The sequence below is a fragment of the Aotus nancymaae genome, unplaced genomic scaffold (genome assembly GCF_030222135.1).
Source record: "Aotus nancymaae isolate 86718 unplaced genomic scaffold, 86718_ANA_hifiasm-v0.15.2.pri h1tg000007l, whole genome shotgun sequence".
NCBI lineage: Eukaryota > Metazoa > Chordata > Mammalia > Primates > Aotidae > Aotus > Aotus nancymaae.
Window position 1 is genome coordinate 34,010,059 of NW_026988418.1, and position 23,912 is coordinate 34,033,970.

Genomic DNA, 23,912 nt, shown 5'->3' on the forward strand with positions numbered 1-23,912 from the left:
TCCAAAGAACTATGTAAACCTTAATCATTTTTTAAATGAGCGTCATCTGATTTCCTTTCAAACTTCAACACCTAAATGAGTATATTGCTCTGATTTGGAAACCACTGGGGAGAAATCTGACTATTCAAAGCATGAAATCAACCTGAGTTGATAATGTAACTGCAGGTATTCCTACAACATTTTGTCCTCTCCAATATTCATAGAGCAATTTGACTTTTATTTAATTTGATCATGTAAAATCTGTTATGAACAACATAAATATCTTATTCACCATATGCTTTAAAAACTTTGTATTATTATTTTTTTTTTCAGGGAAAATTTCCAGATAATACAGGGTCAGAAATCTGACTGCTTTTGAATTCTCTTTCTTTTTAAAATTTATTTTTAAATTTATAATTGACACAGTAATATTATATATTTCTTGAGTACAATGTGATGTTTCAAGGGATAGATACATAGTATAATGATCAAACTGGAGTAGTTATCAAATTCATCATTTTAGACATTTCTTTGTGGTGACAACTTCAAAATCTTCTCTTTCAGTTATCTTGAAATATGTACTACAATGCTGTTTTCTATAGCCACCGTATTATGTAATACAATACCAAAACTTATTCTTTCTGTATAATTTAATGTTGTAGCAATTGACCAACCTTTTGTTGTCCCCCCTCATTTTTGTAGGTTGTCTTTTCACTTCATTGATTATATCCTTTGCTGTACAGAAGTGTTTTAGTTTTATGTAATCTCATTTGTCTATTTTAGCTTTTGTTCTAGTGGTTTTGTTCCCAGTGCTTCTGAAGTTTGATTCAAAAAATCCTTTCCCAGTTCAATTTCATGAAGCATTCCTTTATCTTTTTATAGTTTTATAGTTTGCATCTTTATGTTTATGTCTTTAATCCATTTAGAGTTGATTTTTGTATATTGTGAGAGACGGGAGTCTAGTTTCATGGTTCTGCATGTGGATATCCATTTTTCTTCAGTACATTTATTGAAAAGATTGTCCTTTCCCCAATATGTGTTCCTGACATCTTTGTCAAAAATCAATTGGCTGTAAATGCATGAATTTATTTCTGGGTTCCCTATTCCATTGGTCTACGTGTCCATTGTTATGCCAGTATTATGCTGTGCTGGTTACTAGGGCTTCGTAGTATATTTTGAAGTCAGATAGCGTGATGCATCCAGCTTTGTATTTTTTGCTCAGATTTGCTGTGGCTTATTTGGGTCTTCTCTGGTTCCATATGAATTTTTAAATTGTTTTTTTCTATATCTGTGAGGAATGTCATTGGTATTTTGGTAGGAACTGCATTGAATCTGTAGCTTGCTTTTTCCCAATCCATGAACATATATTTGTGTCCTCTTCAATTTCTTTTCTTTTTTTCTCTCTCTCTCTCTCTTTTTTTTTTTTGAGATGGATTCTCATCTGTTGCCCAGGCTGCTGGAGTGCAGTGGCAAGATCTTGGATCACTGCAACCTCCACCTCCCAGGCTCAAACAAGTCTCCTGCCTCAGCTTCCCAATTAGCTGGGATTACAAGTGCCCACAACCATGCTTGACTAATTTTTTTTTTTTTTAAGTAGAGACGGGATCTCTACTTAAAAGAAGCAAGAGGATCAAGGAGGAAAATAATAAAGAATCTTTGCTATCAAGGAGAAAGGGGATTGGCCTTGATCAGTGGCAAATGTAAAAAGGACCACAAAATTAAACTTCTCCTTAGAAAATAGGAAAGGAGATAGTGAAGTCAAGGGAAAAGCAACAGTTAGTATCTGGATTTAAGTCATGACCTTCCTAGTCCTAGGAGAATTTGGGCCAGGATAATTTCCTAATCAGTGGCTACACTCCCCACTTCCAGTTCTCTGGACCATATTTGACAAATGTAAACCTCAAACTTTGGTATGGATGAGAATCACCAAAGGGCTTCTAAAACACAGATTGCTGCCCCCTCTTCCCACTCCACCCTGTAGTTGCCAATTCAGTAGGTCTGGAGTAGGTTCCCAATAACACATTTTTAACAAGTTCCCAGGTAATGCTGATGCTGTTGATCTGGGAACAATACTTTAAGAACCACTAGATTAACAATGTCAAACCTGCCTGATGAGAAGAATCACCTGGAAGGAACTTATTTTTAAAAATGCAAAATCCTAGGCCCCATGCCAGACTTTCTGACCCAACCTCCAGGGAAGCAGCTAGAATTTTCTGTTTCAACAATCCCTACCTGATTAGTACGATTAGGCAAGTTTGGAAAATGCTACACAAATCTCTTTGAGTTCCTTTTTTTTAGCATCTGTCATTTTTCCACTTGATTCCAGTGAATTTTGCAATATGGGAGTAGCTATGTGATGAGTTAAGAGTAGCTCAAGTACTAGGTTCTGAACTTGAATTTCCTGATCCCACTGGCTGACCACAGTTCGCTGCTTTTTCTTTTCAGGAACAGGTGCCTTGGGAGATGGTCTTCCTTAATCCCAGCTGGCCCTGGTATCACGATGTAGTCCAGAGGCCACTCGGAAACAGACTCAGATGATGTAGCCTTCACTGGTAACTCCCTGCTTATCGTTCACTCTTTCCTATCTTACAACATGCATATTTTAATCTGAATACTAATGGTGGCTCTAGCCCCAGGCTGTTTCTGCTTAACTTTGAGAGTATTTATGGGTGAGTTATGCTCTACAAGTTTTATTTCAAAACCACTTTCTTGGTTTTTTGGCAGGAATATTCTTGCTGGCACTTGCAGAGGAAATCCCATTGGTTCAGCAGATGGCTAATGGTAATTGAAGTTAACTCTTTAGAGAACAATTAGAGATTTGCAAAAGGATTGCAGTAAAATTGCTTGGGGCCCTATCATTGCCCATCTGCTGCTTTTGAGAACACATAATTCCTGTCTCTCAAATCCAGCCACAAACTCAAAGTTGAGGCATCCTGTAAATGGCTTTCTCTGGACCAACTTTGCCTTCTGGGGATTTGCAATGGTTCCAAAAATAGTGACCTGGCACACTTTAGCTCTAATTTTTGCAGCAGTATTGCAAGTAGATGTTACTCTATTTTACAAATAAGAAAACTGAGGCTAAGCAAAATCAAATATCAAGTCTTGAAGATTATACAACTGCCTCATACCAGTCAGGATTCAAACCCACAGCTACCCGACTTCCAAGCCTGAGCTGCTCCTCCAAGACGACTCTATTCTACTTTTGAAGAAATGCAGGGTCAGGTTTGAGAGCAAAATTTTCATTTGTTATTTTTCCTGGAGTTTCCAAGATTGTGCTTAAAATTCTACCAAATGAGATAAGGTTATGACACTCATCTTTAGTTTTGTTTGCTATCTCAATAGGATTCTGTGTGCTTTGAGTCTAAATATAAAATTAGTTCTGTCTGTGACAGGAAAGCCATCAACTGGACAGTGTATTAGTTTGTTCCCACACTGCCAAAAAAGACATACCTGAGACTGGGCAATCTATAAAAAAATGAGGTTCAACTGACTCACAGTTCCATATGGCTGGAGAGGCCTCGCACTCCATGGTGGAAGGTGAATGGCAAGCAAAGTGACGTCTTATGTGGTGGCAGGCAAAGGAGTACGTGCAGGGGAGCTCTCCTTTATAAAACCATCAGATCTCATGAGACTTATTCACTATCATGAGAACAGAACAGGAAAGACCTGCCCCCATGATCTGATTACCTCCTATTAGGACCCTCCCACACATGGGGGAATTATGGAAGCTACAATTCAAGATGAAATTTGGGTGGGGACACAGCTGAACCGTATTATTCCACTCTTGACCCCTCCAAAATCTATGCCCTCATATTTCAAAACCAATCATGCCTTCCCAACACTACCCCAAATTCTTAATACATTTCAGCATTAACTCAAAAGCCCACAGTCCAGTCTCATCTGAGATAAGGCAAGTCCCTTGTGCCTATGAGCCTGTAAAATCAAAATCAATTTAGTTACTTCCTCGATACAACTGGGGCACAGGCATTTGGTAAATACACCTATTCCAAATGGAGAAATTGGCCAAAATGAAGGGGCTACAGGCCCCCTGCAAGTCCAAATTTCAGTGAGGCAGTCAAATCTTAAAGCTCCAAAATGATCTCCTTTAACTTCATGTCTCACATCCAGGTCATGCTGATGCAAGAGGTGGGTTCTCATAAGCTGGGACAGCTCTGTCCTTGTGGTTTTGTAGGGTATAGTCCCCCTCCTGGCTGATTTCGTGGGCTGGCCTTGAGTATCTGAGGTTTTTCTAGGTGCATGGCACAAACCTTTGGCAGATCCACATTCTGGGGTCTGCAGGATGGCAGCCCTCCTCCCACGTCTCCACTAGGCAGTGTCCCAGTGGGGACTCTGTATGGGGGCTCCAACTTCACATCTCCCCTCCGTACTGTCCTAGCAGAGGCTCTCCAAGAGGGTCCTGCCCCTGAAGCAAACCTCGGCCTGGACATCCAGGCATCTACACGCATCCTCTGAAATCCAGGCAGAGGCTATGCAAAGTTCTGCAGCAGGCTTGAATTTCTCCCCAGAAAATGGGTTTTTCTCTTCTATTGCATGGTCAGACTGCAAATTTCCAAACTTTAATGCTCCATTTCCTTTTGAACATTTTGCTACCTAGTAATTTTTTCCACCCAATACCCCGAATCATCTCTCTCAAGTTCAAAGTTTCACATGTATCTAGAGCAGAGCCTAAAAGCTGCCAGTCTCTTTTCTAACGCACAGCAAGTGTCACCTTTGCTCCGGTTCCCAAAAAGTTCCTTATCTCCTTCTGAGACCACATCAAACTGGACTTCATTGTCCACATTACTATCAGCATTTTGGTCAAAGCCATTCCACAAGTCTCTAGGAAGTTTCAAACGTTCCTACATCTTCCTCTCCTCTAAGACCTCCAAGTCTCTAGGAAGTTCCCAGCTTTCCCACATTTTCCTATCTTCTGAGCCCTGCAAAGTGTTCCGACCTCTACCTATCACCCAGTTCCAAAGTTGTTTCCACATTCTCGGGTGCTCTTTACAGCAGCACCCACTCTACTGTACCAATGTACTGTATTAGTCTGTTCCCTCGCTGCCAACAAAGACAAACCTTGAACTGGGCAATCTATAAGGGAAAGAGGTTCAACTGACTCACAGTTCCACATAGATGGAGAGGCCTCACAATCATGGCAGAAGGTGAATTAGGAGCAAAGTAATATCTTACATGGCAGCAGGCAAGAGAGCATGTTTGGAGTACTCCCCTTTATAAAACCATCAGATCTTGTGAGATGTATTCACTACCATGAGAACAGACAGAAAAGACCTGCACCCAATGATTCAATTACCTCCCAGTGGGTCCCTCACGTGACAGGTGGGAATTATGGGAGCTACAATTCAAAATGAGATTTGGGTGGGGACACAGCCAAACCATGTGAAGCAGTTATTCAGAAAGTGTGACTAATTACCGGTTTTTAGTAACAAAAGGATGGTTTCAGTCTTAAATTATTTTGAATTATTATTTTTGCTCAAACCTTCACAGTTGATTGTTGCATATCTACTTTCTGTTCTTTCTTTCTCCAGCAAGAATTTGTTTGGTACCAGCTCTATGCAATACACTGTGATAGACACACCAGATGTAGAAGTGAGAAATATGGTTCCCATCTTGGTTAGCAAAGAAGATGGACAAATAAACCCATAAATTAAACACAGAAAAATGTTTTCTCAAGGAAGGAGGCTTCTTGAAGGAAGTGGTACTTCAGTTGAAACGTGAAAGATGAGTGAGGGTTAGTCATGTAGAGAAGGGGAAAAGGGAGTATCCAGTGTAAACAGAACAGCATGTGCAAAGCACAGAGACATGAGAGAGCAGGTAGGCATTGCTGGAAAGCAAGACGGATGTAAAAAAAAAAAAACACAGAACCTTGCAGAGACTAGGTTGTAGAAAGTTCTGTGGACTGAGTTTAGTTGTTTTAACTTTATCCCGTAAGTCACAGGAAAATATTAAAGATGTTTAAAAAAGAAAAATCAAAGAGATTTTCATTTTATTAACAAAATATCGCTTTGGCAGCAGGTGTGGAAAATGATCAGAGGGGCCAAGACCAGAAGCAAGACACCTGTTACTGAGGCAATGCAGATGGGAAGACCCAGGTGTAGACCATGGCAGTAAAGATGGAGGGGCAGAATTGAGAAATACTTGTAGAACTAGTGGAACTTACCTAGAAAGGAGATTAACTCGATCCTTTATTTTTCTTCCTTTTTCCTAAGTTTTTAAAAGACTATGACTATCTTTTCCCCATTTCCTCCATACTTAGTATGACATTCAGCTAATTTTGCTCAAATATCTATGTCTTATTCTTTACAAACACCACCAAGCAGCAGCACCTCCCTACCACCACAAGCAGCAAGTGTTTATGGAGCACCTCTCACTAAATCGTACTTTGTCCAGTTTTGTGACAAATGTACCTTTCTCTCTGCTTTACTTTTGCACTATCCTTTATTTTTCATGGTTCTGTGGTTTAGTGTGTATTTTCTTTTGCTCTTCCAGGACCATAGGATTTCAGAGCTTATTATTTAAGTTCTCAGGTTTTTGATATGTACTTGGAATGTTATTTTTTTACTACTTTCTCAAAGTAAAGCTCCATAAATATTTCTTATGTAATTCCAATGCATCTAAAGAGATTTAGCATTTGAGTTTTAAGTTAAATCAATAAACTGATTAAAGCCATAATTAGCAATCACCAACTTTTATACAGAAATAAACTGAAAACAATTATTCATTTACTAAGGCTCTGGTGTACTTATTTCTGTAAAGAGAACACTATACTTTCCTCAAATAAGTAATAAAATGTATATTTTCTCCTGTTCTCATGTGTGCAAATTATGTTCATTTTATGGTACAGGCTATATATCTTCTGCAATACCTTCATCTGCCTGTAGGTGTAAAGGTAAAATTCAGCTCCTATGTCAAGGTAAGAAATTAGATAGCTGGCTAAAAGTAGTTACTTCAGTGTATACTGCTCGGGTGATGGGTTCACCAAAATCTCACAAATCACCACTAAAGAACTTATTCATGTAACCAAATAACACTTGTTCTCCAAAAACCTATGGAAATAAAACATTTTTAAAAATGAATATAGAAAAATACGTTATTTTAAATGCAAGCTTATATTTATGCTTTTTTCATTGTTTACATTTATTCCTTATTTCTCTAAAAAAAAAACAGGATACATGTGCAGAATGTGCAGGTTTGTTACATAGGTATGCGTGTACCATGGTGGTTTGCTGCACCTACTGACCCATCCTCTAAGTTCCCTCCCCTCACCCCCATCCCCCAACGGGCCCTGGTGTGTGATGCCCCCCTCCCTATGTCCATGTGTTCTCAATGTTCAACTCCCACTTATGAGTGAGAACATGTGGTGTTTGGTTTTCTGTTCTTGTGTTATTTTGCTGAGGATGATGACTTCCAGCTTCATCCATGTCCCTGAAAAGTTCATTATCTCATTTTTTATGGCTGCATAGTATTCCATGGTGTTTATGTACCACATTTTCTTTATCTAGTCTATCATTGATGGGCATTTGGGTTGATTCCATGTCTTTGCTATTGTAAATAGTGCTGCAATAAACATACATGTGCATGTGTCTTTATAGTAGATAGATTTATATTTTGGGGAGTATATACCCAGTAATGGGATTGCTGGATTAATTGGTATTTCTGGTTCTAGATCCTTGAGGAATCACTATTGTCTTCCACAATGGTGGAACTAATTTCCACAATGGTGAAACCTCATTTCTTTTTCTTAACAGCAGTCATGCCATGTTCAAAAAAATACAGCTGTTTTCTTCAAGAAGTCTAAAACAGACTTCCTTGTACTACTTAAATTTAAAGACTGACCAAAATGGCACAATATCAAAGAAGAAATGTAAATAGAGAATCAACTGTCAACTAAATGCCACCATTACTCAAAGTGTGATATCACCTACTTGTTTTAGGCGTCATTCATATATATTACAGTCTGGTCCACCAAGACTATTCATCACATTTTTATTGAGCAATTTCTATGTGCTTAGCACTGACTGTGCTAGACTCTGTAGTTAAGTCCTGCCCATAATAGCATACAATGTGGTTGAGTATTTAAATAAAAATACAGAAGCTCTTAAAAATACATATTGTACAAATTATTTTAAAGTAAAAAAAATTCAGAGACTGAAAATAAAGTTGTCAAAAATCTAGGATGAGCTTAGAAATATTTTGAATTAATAAAATAGTCAACAAGGCTGGATTAATGAAAAATGAGCACAAATATTTTTAAGACAGCAATTAAACACTTCTGTAGTCTAATAACTAAAACTATAATGAAAAAAGTATATTTTATACAGATCCTTAGGATACCTGCATAGTGACAATTAGCTTAAGAACTGGTTTCTTTGAAATGTGCTTCCAATTACTGTGGATGTTGATAGACTTCTCTTAATTCATTTGTCTGATTTTCTTTTATTTCATTATTTAATTTTTAAAAATATTTTTATAGATACTAAAAACACAGATCCAATAACTCTGTCTGAATTTTCATATATTCTGTGGATATATTTTATTATTAAAAGATAATGACTCTACTTTTCTCCTCCCTCCTTGGGAGAACTTAGATAAATATACCTTATGATGGAAGCCAAAGCTTTTAAACACAATATTCTCTGTTCTCTTACCTATCACTGCTCTAAGACCTCAGCATGGCTTGGCACACCCCTTCACGTTACCCTGGCCCAAACTGTCTTGGGAACAGCACAGCTGGGTTTTTTGTTTGTTTGTTTGTTTTCTTTTATGCTGGGTTGCAGTGAGCCTGAATGAAAGCACTAATGCTTCAATAAGATGGGGGTTGGAGTAGGCAGCAGTTCATTTCTTCCAAAGCAAAAGCTGTAAGTTTAGAAGTACACAGAATATATTACATGTATAATCAGGACTCATGGCTATACAGTCCACTTAAAGCATATCAATGTTATATGTTTTTTTACATAGGTATCCCACAGAGATTTATAGTAGTTACTATAATTACAATAAAACTGTAGATCAAGCATCAGTTCTTCACAAGTAAATTTTTTTTTTGCAAAGTTCCTAAGGATCTTACTTTATTTGGAAGGTTAACTCTATCTTCACTATAACCTTGTTACATAATGATGAGAATTTGTGTTTATTGAAAATAATAATGAAAATGAAGATAAAATCACTTGTTAAAAATCAGTGTTTTGCTGAATCATGACCCAGATTATTTGAGTACACATATAATATAACATTATTTTCAATGAATTTAGTATACAATGGATACATTTCTGCAGATTATAAACAAAAGTGTTCTCTGTACTTGCTCAATTTTGCTGTGAACCTAAAATTACTCTAAAAACTAAAGCCTATTTTTTAAAGTATTTTTTATATATATATACCGATATGTATACATAGATATATAGTTTCTCTACACCAGATTTTAAACTAATTGGACAAAGATAAATCTCATTGTATGAGAAATAGCCAAATAGTCATTATTTTTTTAACTTTTCCAATTGTTTTATTACTTATTACTTTAACAAAAAGCTTTACTAAACGTACTATATTAAACTTCATGTGGGCTAGGCATGATGGCTCTCACCTGTAATCCCAGCACATTGGGGGATTGAGGCAGGTGAATCACTTGAGGTTATGAGTTCAAGACCAGCCTGGCTAACATGGTGAAACCCCGTCTCTATTAAAAATGCAAAAATTAGCTGGGAGTGGTGATGGACACCTGTAATCCAAGCTACTCAGGAGACTGAGGCAGGAGAATTTCTTGAACTGGGGAGGCCAAGTTTGCAGTGAGCCAAGATAGTGCCATTGTACTCCAGCCTAGGTGAGAGAGTGAGACTCTATCTTTAAAAAAAACCCAAAAAACAAAAGAATAATTAATGTGATTATTCTGCCTGGAGGTAAACATTTTTAAACCAGGAAAATTTAACATGAAATGACAACAACCAATAACATGAACAACAACATAAAAACAAAGAGCTATCGTGTTCATTTATTTTAATGTTGTACATAAATGTTACCTTTGCTGATAATTTACTTAACAAGGAACATCTTTCTAGGTGTCAAACACTTCACTAGTGCCAAGAGGCCTATGGAAAAAATTAAGAAAAGAGTTCTCTACACTAAACATGTGAATTACAGTTTTGTCACATGGGAAGAGATATAAACAATGAAAATATTTAAGGAATAGTACAATACAATAGTTGAAATGAGTACTATGTAACTTCAAAGCTGGGGACAGAGGTAAGGAAAGAGCAAAAATACTTAAATTTTCAAGGCCTGAGGAAGAGGTGAGATCTGAACATGTGGGAAGTGGGTAGGTTTTCCATGGACAAAAATGATCATGAGGTCTTGTAAACAAGAATAGCATCCAAATGTTTCTGGTTGATTCTGTTCATGACATTTAAACCCATACAGTCAGAAACCCAGTTTATAGCTGAAATTGAGATTCATATTAAATAGGTAGAGATAAGTCTGGGTAAAGAATTAATCATAGTAAATGCTTTCTGAGGATCTATTGTGTAACACTCATTTTACGTATAGCATTGGCTTTGTGCTAGTTAAGACCATTTCAACTATAGATTTAGAAGAAAATAGTTATAATTTACAGCTAATTCACAACTGGTTCTGCTATTTAAGAAGGACTCTACTGGCTAGGTGCAGTGGCTCATGCCTATAATTCCAACACTTTGGGAGGCCAAGGTGGGCAGATCATTTGAGGTCAGCAGTTTGAGACCAGCCTGACTAACATGGTGAAACGCCCTCTCTACTAAAATACAGAAATTAGCCAGGCGTGGTGGTGGTCGCCTGTAATCCCAGCTACTTGGGAGGCTGAGGAAGGAGAATCGCTTGAACCCAGGAGGCGGAGACTGCAGTGAGCTGAGACTGCGCCACTATGTTCCATCCAACCTGGGCAACAGAGTGAGACTCTACCTAAAAAAAAAAAAAAAAAAAAAAGAAGGACTCTATTATTGAGTCATTATAGTTGGCAGAAACGATAATGTAGTCACAGCATAGGATCCTACGGCAAAAATTCTGATACCATATTTTCATTGCTTCTCAAGATGTCCTATAGGTGACAGAGTGGAGATACTCAGTGAATATGTGGTGAATTAAATAAATGAGGGGACAGAAGAAAGGGAGGAAGAAAAAAGGACAAGAAGAAAGGCTGGTTGAATTTAAAAGCAGGTAACGGCATATCATTGAAAACTGTTAAGTGACACAAGTATATCTTTCAAAAGTCCACAAAGTTTTTATTTTAACACAGACAAAATAGATTCTTTTATTTCATAAAAATGTAACAAAATTTTTTATTAAACCACTATGTTATTTATTAATTTTGCCTTTGTGTGTGTTGCCAACAAAGAAATATTAAGAAATCCTGACTTGATTATGGTGCATCAGAAGGCCTGCCTGGATTTTTTTTTATCACTCTAACTGCCCAGCTAATCATCTAATCTCAAATCTGTTTTTTATGACACTTCAAGGTTTCTCTTAGCTGCATCACTCCTTTGTCGTCAGAAGCTTAGAAATAACAATTAAGCAGATTCCTGAGTTACTAAATGACACATAATTAGAATTGAGACTTAGGAACTTTTAGTTCCATGCTAAACCCACAAGCACAAAACATTTCTAGAATGTTAATCATACATTTGGCATAAATATTTTTGTCATGGTTCCCTCTTGCCTTCATTTGCTTTTATATCTTATTAAGTTCATATCCTATTAGTTGAATTATTGCTCTCAATATGTTGACTTGTCACCATCATAAACTTATACTGATTTTTTCAAACTGATATTGTAAAATCAAGCTATCATGAAATGTAAAGATGTTCACTTTGGTTAAGATTCACATAAAGGTTTGAAGTTGGAGAAAACTCCTGGAACACAGGTCTTTCTTTTCATCACTTTTTCCTCCAATCATCATCTGTGAAATTCTTCCCAACTTCTTAAATGCATATTCAAAATCCCATCCAAGAAACCAATCTAATATTCAAAGGCACAGATTATAATAATAAATACCCATCTCCATGGGTATTACTGACAAAACAATCATTAAAATAAAAAGATAAAAATGAAGAAATAATGAAATCAGAATATGTAATTTTCCTTCTCATGTGGGAAGAAATACACCAATTCAGGGAAGCAGGAATTGCAATAAAATGTCCAACTCCGTTCTTTCGTTATCTGTTAGAATAGAGAGAGAAATATGCAATAAGAACAGATGGGGATAATGCTTTTTAATTTTGTGTATGGCGTGAGGAATAAAATATAAGTAAAAAATTTGTTTGCATGAAACACTTAAAACATTCCCATCTGAAGTAGTTACATGGTGTTTTATTTTAAAAAGGAAACAGTTGTGGGCACAATAAATGGTCACATAATCTTGTTGTAAAAACAAGTTCCAATTAGTATATAATGCTAGCCTAAAAAGAAATAAGGAAGAATACAAGCTGAAATAGCCAGGAAATAGAACATTTTCCTACCAGAACAAGTATTCTGTTCATTTTTTAAAAGATAGTACAACAGTGCCGGTTAGAGTGAAGCACACTTTATCACACAAGGTTGATGAAATTTTAAATCTCTACAATTATTTTAGCAAACACTCTGACTACGTGTATCTTTAAAGAACATTAAATATTACATATAACTTATTCCATAAAGTCTCCTTATGGTAAAAATATATATAAACAGTTTTTAAAACCTCTGTATTTCAGTACTTGGGTAATGATAAAGTAATATTTTTATCAGTGTGCCAAATTTGACCACAGATTATGGTTAAGTAAACTATAGTGTATTATTTAGATAACCTATTACATAAATATTATAATGCCTTTACAAATAATTTGCAAATAGTCTGAGAAATGCTTATTTTATGCTAAATAAAATGAGAGCAAGATTTAAAAATGTATATCATAATATTAACATAAGTGTATAAAACAAAAAACTGTAGGAAAAAAGAATAGAAATACACTAACATGATACTGAATTTTTGCTGACTAAAGTTTAGTAAGCTGCTTTTCTTTCTAATTTTCATCATTTTTCAAAGTTTCTGTAGAGAACAGAGCTTATTTTTATAACTGAGCAAAAGTGTAATAAGATTTACTTTAAAAAATTAAAAATGGAGTTAGAGTGAACCTATCAAAAAAGAGATGGAAATAAGGTATCTCTCTGTTTCCCTTCATTTGTTTTCTAGGGGAATCTGTGTTAACACCAAGACAGTACACAGTGTGCACGTGTGTGTGTGTGTGTGTTTGTTATATATATGTATATATATAGAAAGATATAGGATTATAGATGTGAGTTGAGTAAAAATTGTATTGACCTCATGATTCTAAAGCTAATTTCAATAATCAACCAGCTTGCTTTTATCCTATAAGTGGCACACTACATCTTTATTGGAAAAACACACTCAGCTCTTCCTCTGAAAAGCAGGAGATTATCTCTCAGCTCCCTCAACCATGGGAGGATGAATGTCTAAAGAAACTGAGCTGCTTGAATGTTTATATCCATTATAACAACTGCTACAGGGCAGAGGAGTTACCATACCTGGCCTTATCTGGAGAATAAAATAAAATTAGCATGCTTTTTCACATTTGATAAGTCTGGTATGTGAGTTGAGTAAAAATTGTATTGACCTCATGATTTTAAAGCTAATTTCCAGAATCAACCCGCTTGCTTTTATCCTATAAGTGGCACACTACATCTTTATTGGAAAAACACACTCAGCTCTTCCTCTGAAAAGCAGGAGATTATCTCTCAGCTCCCTCAACCATCGGAGGATGAATGTCTAAAGAAACTGAGCTGCTTGAATGTTTATATCCATTATAACAACTGCTACAGGGCAGAGGAGTTACTGTACCTGGCCTTATCTGGAGAATAAAATAAAATTAGCATGCTTTTTCACATTTGATAAGTCTGGTGTGCTACCTATGCAAAAATAAGCCTTTTCACATTCTTTCTTAAAGAGAAAAAGAAATCACACAATGCTGTAATACCCAGCAGACTTTCCACTCAATTAGCTATTAACAGAAATATTAAAAAGAGGTGTTTGAGGGAGGAAACGAAAGCTGAAAATTCGACATGGCCAATCATACATCACATTTGGCATTATGTTCTGCCTTTTGGAGTATTCATTCATTGAAGTACATGTTTTATTCAAAATAGATCTAATCAAAAGTGCAACTAAGAGTGTGCTAGCCAAATGAGCCGTGTAACGAACACACTGGATTCTGATAACTAATTAAAGTAGGAGTAGCTTAGCCTTAACATACTCCTGGAAGCTGTCTTTACTATGAAAAATTCAGTGACTTACAGATTCTTTCATGGCAAAAGGCTTGATCAGTCACAATATCAGACTTTCAAAAATGTCTTGGTTGGAGGAAACTTAAGCAAAGTTTTAAAAACGAGAATTCCTCTAAGGAATCTAGTACTCTTAATCAGATGTGTATGCTTAATTTGCATTTTAATTCTCAGAGATATTCTGCCTTTATAGCATGAACTCAGATTAGAACAGAGAGATGAGGGAGGCTATGCTGTAAATCCCGGCAGTTTCTAAATCTCACCTTTCCAAATGGTCACTCCACATCAGGGTTGAGGAACACTGGCAGGGTAAGGAGGTGGAGCTGGATGCATAGTTGTCTGTGTGGTACCTGATCTGTGAACAGACAGAGGATTTCAAAGGACACTTCCTTGAGTATTTTGGAAGAAAAGCAAAACCAAAATCTGCATATCAAAGTCACATTGGCTACTGATCAATAAGGATGTTTTAGATATTATCTTCCTAAGACCATCTCATTTCTACTTTCATGCTTTGACTCACACTTATTTCCTCCTACATTTACACACCAAATATCACTTGTGGGCAGAGACCATGTCTGCTATGACTGGGGAAGTTATCACAGGACTTGTTAAATGCTAAATAAAAACTCATTGACCTCAAGCGATTGGTGAAGGGAAATCTAATTCAGTCACCCTCCAGCTTATTATTTTTCATGATTTCCCATTGCTCTGGGATAAAGTCTAGAATTCTTAACATGACCTCAAAGGCTGTTTTCTCTGGCCTCGGAATGCAACTTCAGCCTCTTTTCAAACTTGTTGCCCTTTTGGTCTTATGTGCTCAGGCTACACCAGCCATCTTTGAGCAGTATAAACAGTGTCATCCTCCTTTATACCTCACGGCCTGCGCACTTTCTTCTGCCTGGAGTATGCTTCCATTTCTTATCACCTGACTTAGAGAATCACTTTCTTGGAGAGCATCCTGTTGACTAAGACTGGTTCCCTACTATATGACATCTACTATTTTTCCTTTCAGGAAGTCCTGTTGTTTGAAACTTATAGTTATGTGTGTGATTATTTATTGAATAATTGTCATTGTATCTAAGCTATAAGCTTCACGAGAGCAGGAACCCTACCTGGTTTTGCTTGTCACTGAGTCTCCAGCAGCTACCACGGTGCCTGGCACATAAATCACAGTGGATAAGCACTTGTGGCATAAGGGGACAATGCTGTGGGGCAGTCCTGAGGCCCATCCCTCAACAGCACTCTCCACATTATGGCCTAAATTCACTGGATGTCACAGTTGAAAAATGATTTGTTTTTTTATACATTTCTCAATAATAGTCTTATAAGAAAAAGACAGGATAAAATGAATTCTATTTTATCTTCAGCCTTTTTAAGTTAGTTTTCTAAGGTTTTTTTTTTTTTTTTCTCAAAAATGTAATTCAGATTATCTTAAACAGCATGGCCATCTTAAGTGGCATGGCATTATATAAGTTGTCCAGACAGACATACAGTTTTCCAATCCTTAACTGTGTTAAGCAAATGGGTGATTTCTGTTTTAGGTAGGCAGTGCTGTGTGAAAAGTCATAAAATGCCATGTCTTCTTTGCAGCAAAAATTACATTTTGACCAATACCTATTTCAGAACAAACAGAAAAAGTTTAGCGGCAATTTGCACAGAAATTTTATGGTTCTGGAAGACTGGTCAGACCTGGAGGAGAAAGGAAAACAGTTTTTTTTTTCTTTCTGCAAGACTTTCTTTTTTATTTTTATTTTTTGAAAGAAAGAAAGAAAAAGAATAAAGAAGAGGAGGAAAAAGGAAGAGAAAGAGAGAGAGAGAATGGGAGTATTGCTTTCTTGCCCAGGCTAGAATGCAGTTTAGTAATGGGTATTGAAAACCTCTTTTATACCAATAATTATACTTGATGTAAACAGGAAGGAATAAGGGAAGAAAATAACAAATGAGCAGCCAACCAATATTTCATTTAAACCTATGAAATGCTATGCGATTACTGAGGAGTGATTTACTTCCAATTATGTAGTCACTTATGGAATAGGTGTGAGGTGGTAATGTATGTTTTATGTATTTGAAGTGGAGAGTTCTATAAATGTTTATTAAGTTTACTTGTTCCGGGTCTGAGTTCAAGTCCTGGATGTCCTTGTTAATTTTCTGTCTCATTGATCTATAAAATCGTTAGCTCTTCTTGTTACATTGATCCTTTTGCCATTATGTAATGTCCTTCTTTGCCTCTTTTGCTCTTTGTTACTTTAAAGTCTACTTTATCAGAGGCGAGAATTGCATCTCCTGCTTTTTATTTGTTTATTTTTACTCTCTGATTGGTTGATAAATCTTCCTCCTTCTCTTTGTTTTGAGTCTTTGTGTATCGTTGCATGTGAGATGGGTCTGGATGCAGCATAGCAATGGGTTTTGGCTTTTTATCCAATTAGAATATATATAACTTTAATACTAGCATTTGATGCTAGCTGGCTGTTTTGCCCATTAGTTAGTGTAAATTTTTCGTTGTGTTAATGTTCTTTTCTTTTTGATATATTTTTGGAAAGGCTGATATTGGTTGTTCCTTTATATGTATAGTGCTTCTTTCAGAAGCTCTTGTAAAGCAGGCCTGGTGGTGGTTAACTCTCTAAGTACTTGTTTGTTCGCAAAGGATTTAATTTTTCCTTCAATTATAAAGCTTAGTGTGGCTGGATAGGAAATTCTGGGTTGAAAGTTCTTTTCTTTAAGGATGTTAAATATTGGTCCCCACTCTTTTCTGGCTTGTAGGGTTTCTGCTGAGAGATCTGCTGTAAGTCTGATAGGTTTCCCTTTATGGGTAACCTGACCTTTCTCTCTGGCTGCCCTTAGTATTTTCTCCTTCATTTCAACCCTAATAAATCTGGCAATTATGTGCCTTGGGGTTGGTCTTCTTGAAGAATATCTTTGTGGTGTTCTCTGTATTACCTGGAGTTGAATATTACCCTGCCTTGCCAGGTTGGGAAAATTTTCCTGAATGATATCCTGAAGAGTATTTTCCAACTTGGATTCATTCTCTTCATCACATTCAGGTACACCTATCAAACGTAAATTAGGTCTTTTCACATAGTCCCATATTTCCTGGAGACTTTGCTCATTCCTTTTCATCCTTTTTTCTCCAATCTTGTCTTCTCGTTTCATTTCACTGAGCTGGTTCTCGACTTCTGATGTCCTTTCTTCTACTTGATCAATTCGACTGTTTAAACTTGTGCATGCTTCACAAAGTTCTCGTGTTGTGTTTTTCAGCTCCATCAATTCACTTATATTCCTCTCTAAATTGTCCATTCTCGTTAACATTTCGTCAAACCTTTTTTCAAGGTTCTTAGTTTCTTTGCATTGGGTTAGAACAAGTTCTTTTAATTCACAGAAGTTTCTTATCACCCACGTTTTGAAGCCTGCTTCTGTTATTGGAACACACTCGTAATCTGTTAAGCCTTGTTCTGTTACTGATGAGGAATTGTGATCCCCTGTAGAGGGAGAGGCATTCTGATTTTGAGTATTCTCTGCCTTATTACACTGATTTCTTCCCTTCATTATATATTTATCCGTCTGTTGTCTTTGTAATTACCGACTTTCTAACTAGGTCTCCGAGCAGACGTCCAACTTGTTGATTCCCAGCGCCGAAATCTGAGCAGTCCACTGCGCCGGCCAAAATAGCGGTGTTAAGATTGATGGTGCTTTTCTGCCCGGGAATCTCCGGACTCTGCACCAAAAACTGGCGCGCTAAGGCACCAGCAAAACCACCGCGCCGGCCACAAGAGTCGCCCTGGCGACACGTGGGGCTCCTCTGCTGGGAATCTCCTGGTCCGTGAGCAACAAATATTCGTCTGAAAGTGTGGCGTCCTCTCGTTCTCTGCGCTTTCACTGGGAGCTAGGAGCCCAAGCTGCTAGTGATCAGCCATCTTGGATCTCTCTCCTTCTTTCTGCAAGACTTTCAAAGCCACCTTTATACTCCTATGTGAGAAGATTCTCCGTATGCTGAAGAACGATCCGGTTAGGATAAGTTCTCACCTTAGCTGACCACTAGGCTTCTCTTCTTGCTATTATGTTGTTTGGTTCTTATTTCAAGGCCTGCCTTCACAAAGGAAATGCCCTTGGGCTTGCATTATTTGTTGGCTAAACTTTAGAAGCAGATTACAGCTGTAGGAATTTCGATATCACATACCTGTATAATGCCAAATAGCAGAAGATTGAAAAAAAAAAAACCTAAAAGAATGAGGCACTGCAAGGTAGTTTGTGAAGAGCCGGGAGTTCTGAAGCATATATTTTCCTAGAGGCATCGTTTGCAGAGCACAGAGGATTTTTAGGGTTGTGAAACTAATCTACGATTCCATATTAGTAGATACATCATTTTACATTTTTCCAAACCCATAGAATGTACAACAGCAAGGATGAACCCTAATGTAAACTATGGACTTTGGGTAATAATGCTGTCATTGTAGGTTCATCAGTTGCAACAAATATACCACTCTGGCCAGGGACATTGATGATGGAGGAGGCTATGCTTATGTGGGGACAGAAGTTCTGTGAAAAATCTCTGTATTTCTCAATTCTGCTGTGGACTGCTCAAAAAAATAAATTACATTTTTAAAAATTGTTGTGTATTGAAGATTATATATGATTTGATCTAGTAATAGCCTTGTTACTAATGTTTTTGATCCAAGTTTTCCTTCTCTCTAACATATCCTTCATATTGTTTCCAAGGCAAATCTTGGCAAACCATAAATATCTTTGAAAGTTTCCCATTTCTAAAAGATAAAGACTGCCATATGTCAGGTGATGTCAAGCCCCTTTGCCTTTAATTTCATTTAGTGCTTAAACCCTTTGATACACCGCTCTTCATCCACACCAAATATGGCCTGTCCTGAAAGTATAAGGATAAACAGGTACTAATGGGCTTCTCTTAGACATATCAGCGCTTATAGCCATAAATCTTCATTCATGCAGCCTAGGATCTTCCTGACTGAAATAAATCTTGTTCTTGTGTCAACTAAACTCGCAGCTCTGCTGTGTTCTTCCCAAATTGCCAAACATATAAGATATCAATCTGCCAGCAAAGTTTATCCTCCCTCTGGATGTGAGAGCCCAAGGATTTCATTTAAAACAGCTTTGTTTACTAAGATGTGTTACAGGATATTTTAAAATAATTCAGTTAGGTGGTGCAGGCTATTTATTTGTGTATTTGGAGGGAGGGTCGGTGTTGATCTTCCAATCTGAATTTAACTCTTGGGCCAAATTGTTTTCCTATGGCAATACTGAAAGATGATTGATGTGTGAATGGGCACTCCACAAACACCAACTGGAGACTACAAACACAGCTCATTTGTCTGGCCTTCTGCTGTGGCTCGTTTGTGGACCCTGTGGCCGGTTATGGTTCAGCTGAGGATGCCTGATGCCTGTATTCACAGAGACACGCTGCCTCTGTGGGCTGAACACTATGCTAGTTTGTCTGCGAGATTCCTTCCAGAACGACCCAGCGGTACCACATGGTTATAGCTTCTTTCCATCGTGTCATTAATAGTTCTCTCTGCTCACCCACACCAGCTCACTAATTTATCCCTATCCACTGCTTGATCCTAAGTATCTGAGGGCTATGATGGTCTGTGCTGTCACTTCCAGATTTTCAGTGCCAGATTTGTAACATGGCATAAAGCTAGCTAGATTTTACAGGAACTAAGAGGAAACTCTCCTAGAATTCCCTCTCTTCACCTCTGATTACCTATGTCCTTGTTACAGGACATTCTACTCCCATAGTTATCCCCTCCCTCTTCCAACTTCCGGACCACTGGCTCCTTTCCATCCACTTTCAAATATATGGACATTTCCCTTGTCTTGGGAAACAAAATCCACACAAACACCTGTGCTTCACTGTTTGTCTCTACTCCTTCCTACGAGTGCAGTCCGATGTTTTGCCTTCTTTTAACACTAGTTTCTTTAAGTGACATACAGTCTCTGTTGCTCCTAATTCCTCTCATTTTAACTCCCTCCTAAACAACTGAACAGAATTAGAAGTTTCTCTCCCTTTGTCAGGCGCTGTTCAAACACTTTACAAATAATAATTCATTTAATTCTTTGTAATTGGTACTCTTATCATCTTCAATAAAATGAAATTTATCTTTAATAAAATGAAATGAGATATGTGGAAACTGACATATAGATACGTGAAGTAACTTGCCTAGGGTCACCTCCAGGTGAGTGGCAGAGTTTAAATTCAAATGCCAGCAGTCTAGTTCCAAAACACATGTCCTAACCACACTCTACTGCCTCACTCCCTCCAAATTCTATAATTGGTTTTCATTCCTGTGCTAACAAAACTAGTCTCTTAGAAACTTTTGGTGTATGCTTTCATCTTTGGTATTGCAGTACTCAGGCTAGATATACCTGTACTGCATATTAAGTTCTAGTCTTTACAAACCTCCCCCTGCCACCCCGCTGCTTTTATGCAAGTATAATGAAACTTCGTTAAGCTGGAATGAACACATTATTCCGATAAGGGCAGAACTAAATTTTATATTGTTCATGACATAAATGGGATTGGTTAATTGGTCAAATTAATAAGTAAAACATATAAGGTAGTATGAGCAGCATTTGACCTACTCAAGGGGGAAAGCATAGATAATTTTAGAAATACAAATCCAGGCTTCTGATATCAAAGGAATCTTTCTGGGTCCAGATAATAATAGGAATAATGCACTTCTTGATTCCTGCCTTGCAGGAGTGTGTGCTCTAGCTGGGAAGCAATTGAAATAACAAGAAATAATAGAAAGTGGCATATAATGACACTTCAGAGCATAGTATGGCGATGCTTCCCAATCTACTTTGTTAGAATTGACGGTGTATTCTGAGCACTGAAAAGTTCTTCTTAGGCATCATGCCAGCTGCCACCAACAGGGTGGTGATCCCTGTGGGAGTAAACAAAACTGCACATTTTAAAGCTAAAATGAGCCTTGGAGCTGATGTAATCCAATTCTCTTATTTACAGACGAGGATTTGAAGCCACATTTTTTTTTTTTATAGCCACAAAGCTAGCTTGCAGCCAAATCCTATCTGGAATCTAGCTTCCTCTTCCTGCTCTATCACTAGGCCCAGTAATAGACTTGTAGATTTAATCCACTCATAAATACCCTACATACCTTATTCAGCAAATGCTTGTTTATTAACAAAAAATAAAGGTGTGGGTAACTAAGCAGGGTTAAAAAACTAAAATATGTGACCTGGCCAATTATACTACTCAGTGAGCCCCACAAGAGCAGAGATTTTCACATTTCTGTTTGTTAATGGACCCTCAGTGACTAAACCAGAGTCAGCCGCATCGTGGTGTAATTACTAGGCGGTGTGTGAATGGACAATTTCTTCTACAGGTTTTTATATACAATGTCTATCAGTGAGTAGATATTTCTATTTTATAGGTGAAAAATAAAATAAAGCTGAGCGAAGTTGACTTGCTCAAATCTAGGCCTGGAACCAGAACTAGAAACCAGGTTTTTGGTGCCTAATTCATAATTTAGCTGTAAAAAGATTGCTTTCATAAAAAAATCAATTAGTTATTCTGCACAGGGAATAAAGATAGATTTGTAACTTCAGCAGAATTCTGAGGAAATGGGTACAGCTGGCACATTATCTCCTGTCATTATTTATTTGCTGGTCTTTTGGGGTGTGAGCCATCATTTCTAGTCCGGGGCCTGCTATATCACACCAACAACAAAAATAAACGGTTTCCCCTTCTTACTTTCCAAAGTTTCCTTCCTTTCTTATCTTCCCTCTCAGAATTCAAACCGCCTGGAGAAACGAAGTGGGTAGGCCAGGGACTCTCCTTCCAAGGATCATTCTCATAGCCCTCAAGAGACTCGGAGCAACTCTAACTATGTTAAAGGCTCTAATGCTTTACAATCTTCTCAATTTAACTTCATCTTTTGGGGTTTTTACAGCCTCACTATCCAAAGAGATTATACTGTTACTAGGCTTTGTGACTTCTAAGTACTGCCTTCTGAATCTTCATCTTTTAAAGGGGTTCTGTGTTTTTCTCTTTCTACATGAAAATGTATTCTAAAGATAATAGACCTTAAATGCAATTATACTGGTCTCCTCACAACAGTACAGCCTGTAGAAGCCTTAAGAATTCAGAGAAAGGGGAAATACAAAAGTAATTGAGGAGAGTTGAGGTTTCATAAGGAAGTGTAGGGCATGAAAAGAACTGGAAGGGAGGAGGGGGAAGGCTTGAACAAAGACAGGACTGAATGAGGAAGAGTGGAAGCCAGCATGCAAATACAGTTGGTTATTGCGGATGTTTCACGTTTGGACTAAGACTGGAGAAATGGAACTGTTACCACGTTCAAATAAGTGGAGACTTTGACACAGTTTAGGGAGACTGATAACCAAAAACCTAAGGCAGGAAGAAGGGTAAACTCTAGAACATACTGCCCAGCTAGAATCCTGGTTCCATCGGTTATTAGCCGCGTGACCTTGGGCAAGTTACTGCAACTGGCTGGGCCTCAGTTTCCTTCTTGGTAAAATGGGAATAAAGGTTTCAACTACCCCTATAAGATTATTGGTGAAATTAAAAGGGTTAATGCTGGCTACCCATTATGTCTATAATCCCAGCGCTTTGGGAGACCGAGGCAGGAGGATTCCTGGAGCCCAGGAATTTGAGGCTGCAATGAGCCATGATTGTACCGATGCACTCCAGCCTGGGTGTCAGATCAAGACCTTGACTCTTAAATTTTTTAGAAAGGGGTTAATGCATATCAAGCACTTAGAGCAGAATCTGACACAATGGCACAAAGTAAGCACTCAGAAAATATTAGCTATTCTTATTTCAGCTGTAATGGACAGGCCATTGATTATGCTAGCCTCACCTGTAGGTTCTTGTAAGGGAAATTTCTTGCCCCACAACTTCTGAAGGGACAACTACAGGTCACCTATTTTGTGCAAAGATTCTGTATGTCCTAGGCATACCTGATTGGACAAGGTATGCAAGTCCAAGCCACAGATTAACCGCTGATCTATGACTTTGCCAGTCAAGGAGCAATGACCTTATAAGGAAGAGACTTCCTTTCTTGAAAATGTCAAGAAAATGAGGAAGATTAGTTCAGGAACATGAGGAAGAACATAATTAAGCTAAGAAATTATATTGACAATACAGAGAAAGAAAGGCAACCGTCAATAGAAACACAATTATGACAAGTAGAAAATAGCTGGGTCCAGTAATGATGGACAACAGGCAAGAGACTCCGTTTATTCCAGTTGTTGATTTTTGGGATCTTAATCTACTCTCCAACTCCAGCCTACACACTCCAAGCCATAATGTTGTTTTCCTTTTCTTCTGTTTTTTTTGGGACAGAGTCTGTCTCTGTCACCGAGGCTGGAGTGCAGTGGCACAATCACAGCGCATTACAATGTAGACATCTTGGGCTCAAGCAATCCTCCTTCAGCCTTCCAAGTAGTTGGGACTACAGGCATGCACCACCACACCCTGCTAATGTCTTCATCTTTTTGTAGAGACAGGGTCTCACTATGTTGCTTAGGGTGGTCTCTAACTCCTGAGCTCAAGTGATCCTCACACCTCAACCTCCCAAAGTGTTGAGATTATAGGCATGAGCCACTGTGCC

General features: G+C 37.7%; 1 protein-coding gene across 5 annotated transcripts in view; it reads right to left on the reverse strand.

Annotated features, from left to right (window-relative positions):
- PTGER3 (prostaglandin E receptor 3) overlaps positions 1 to 23,912 on the reverse strand; it is a 187,233-nt gene that overhangs the window by 91,820 nt on the left and 71,501 nt on the right. For 2 of the 5 annotated variants that reach the window (XM_012442603.2, XM_064372508.1), the window contains 2 exons: positions 14,559 to 14,650; positions 11,222 to 12,180 (listed from right to left, as the gene is read on the reverse strand). The exons of 2 other annotated variants lie outside the window; for them this stretch is intronic. In XM_012442603.2, coding sequence (XP_012298026.2) covers positions 12,177 to 12,180; positions 14,559 to 14,650 — 96 coding nt within the window. In that variant the 3' untranslated portion in view covers positions 11,222 to 12,176. Of the gene's footprint in view, positions 1 to 9,959; positions 10,927 to 11,221; positions 12,181 to 14,558; positions 14,651 to 23,912 lie in introns of those variants that run through there. One more of the 5 variants, XM_064372506.1, reaches the window with a different exon arrangement.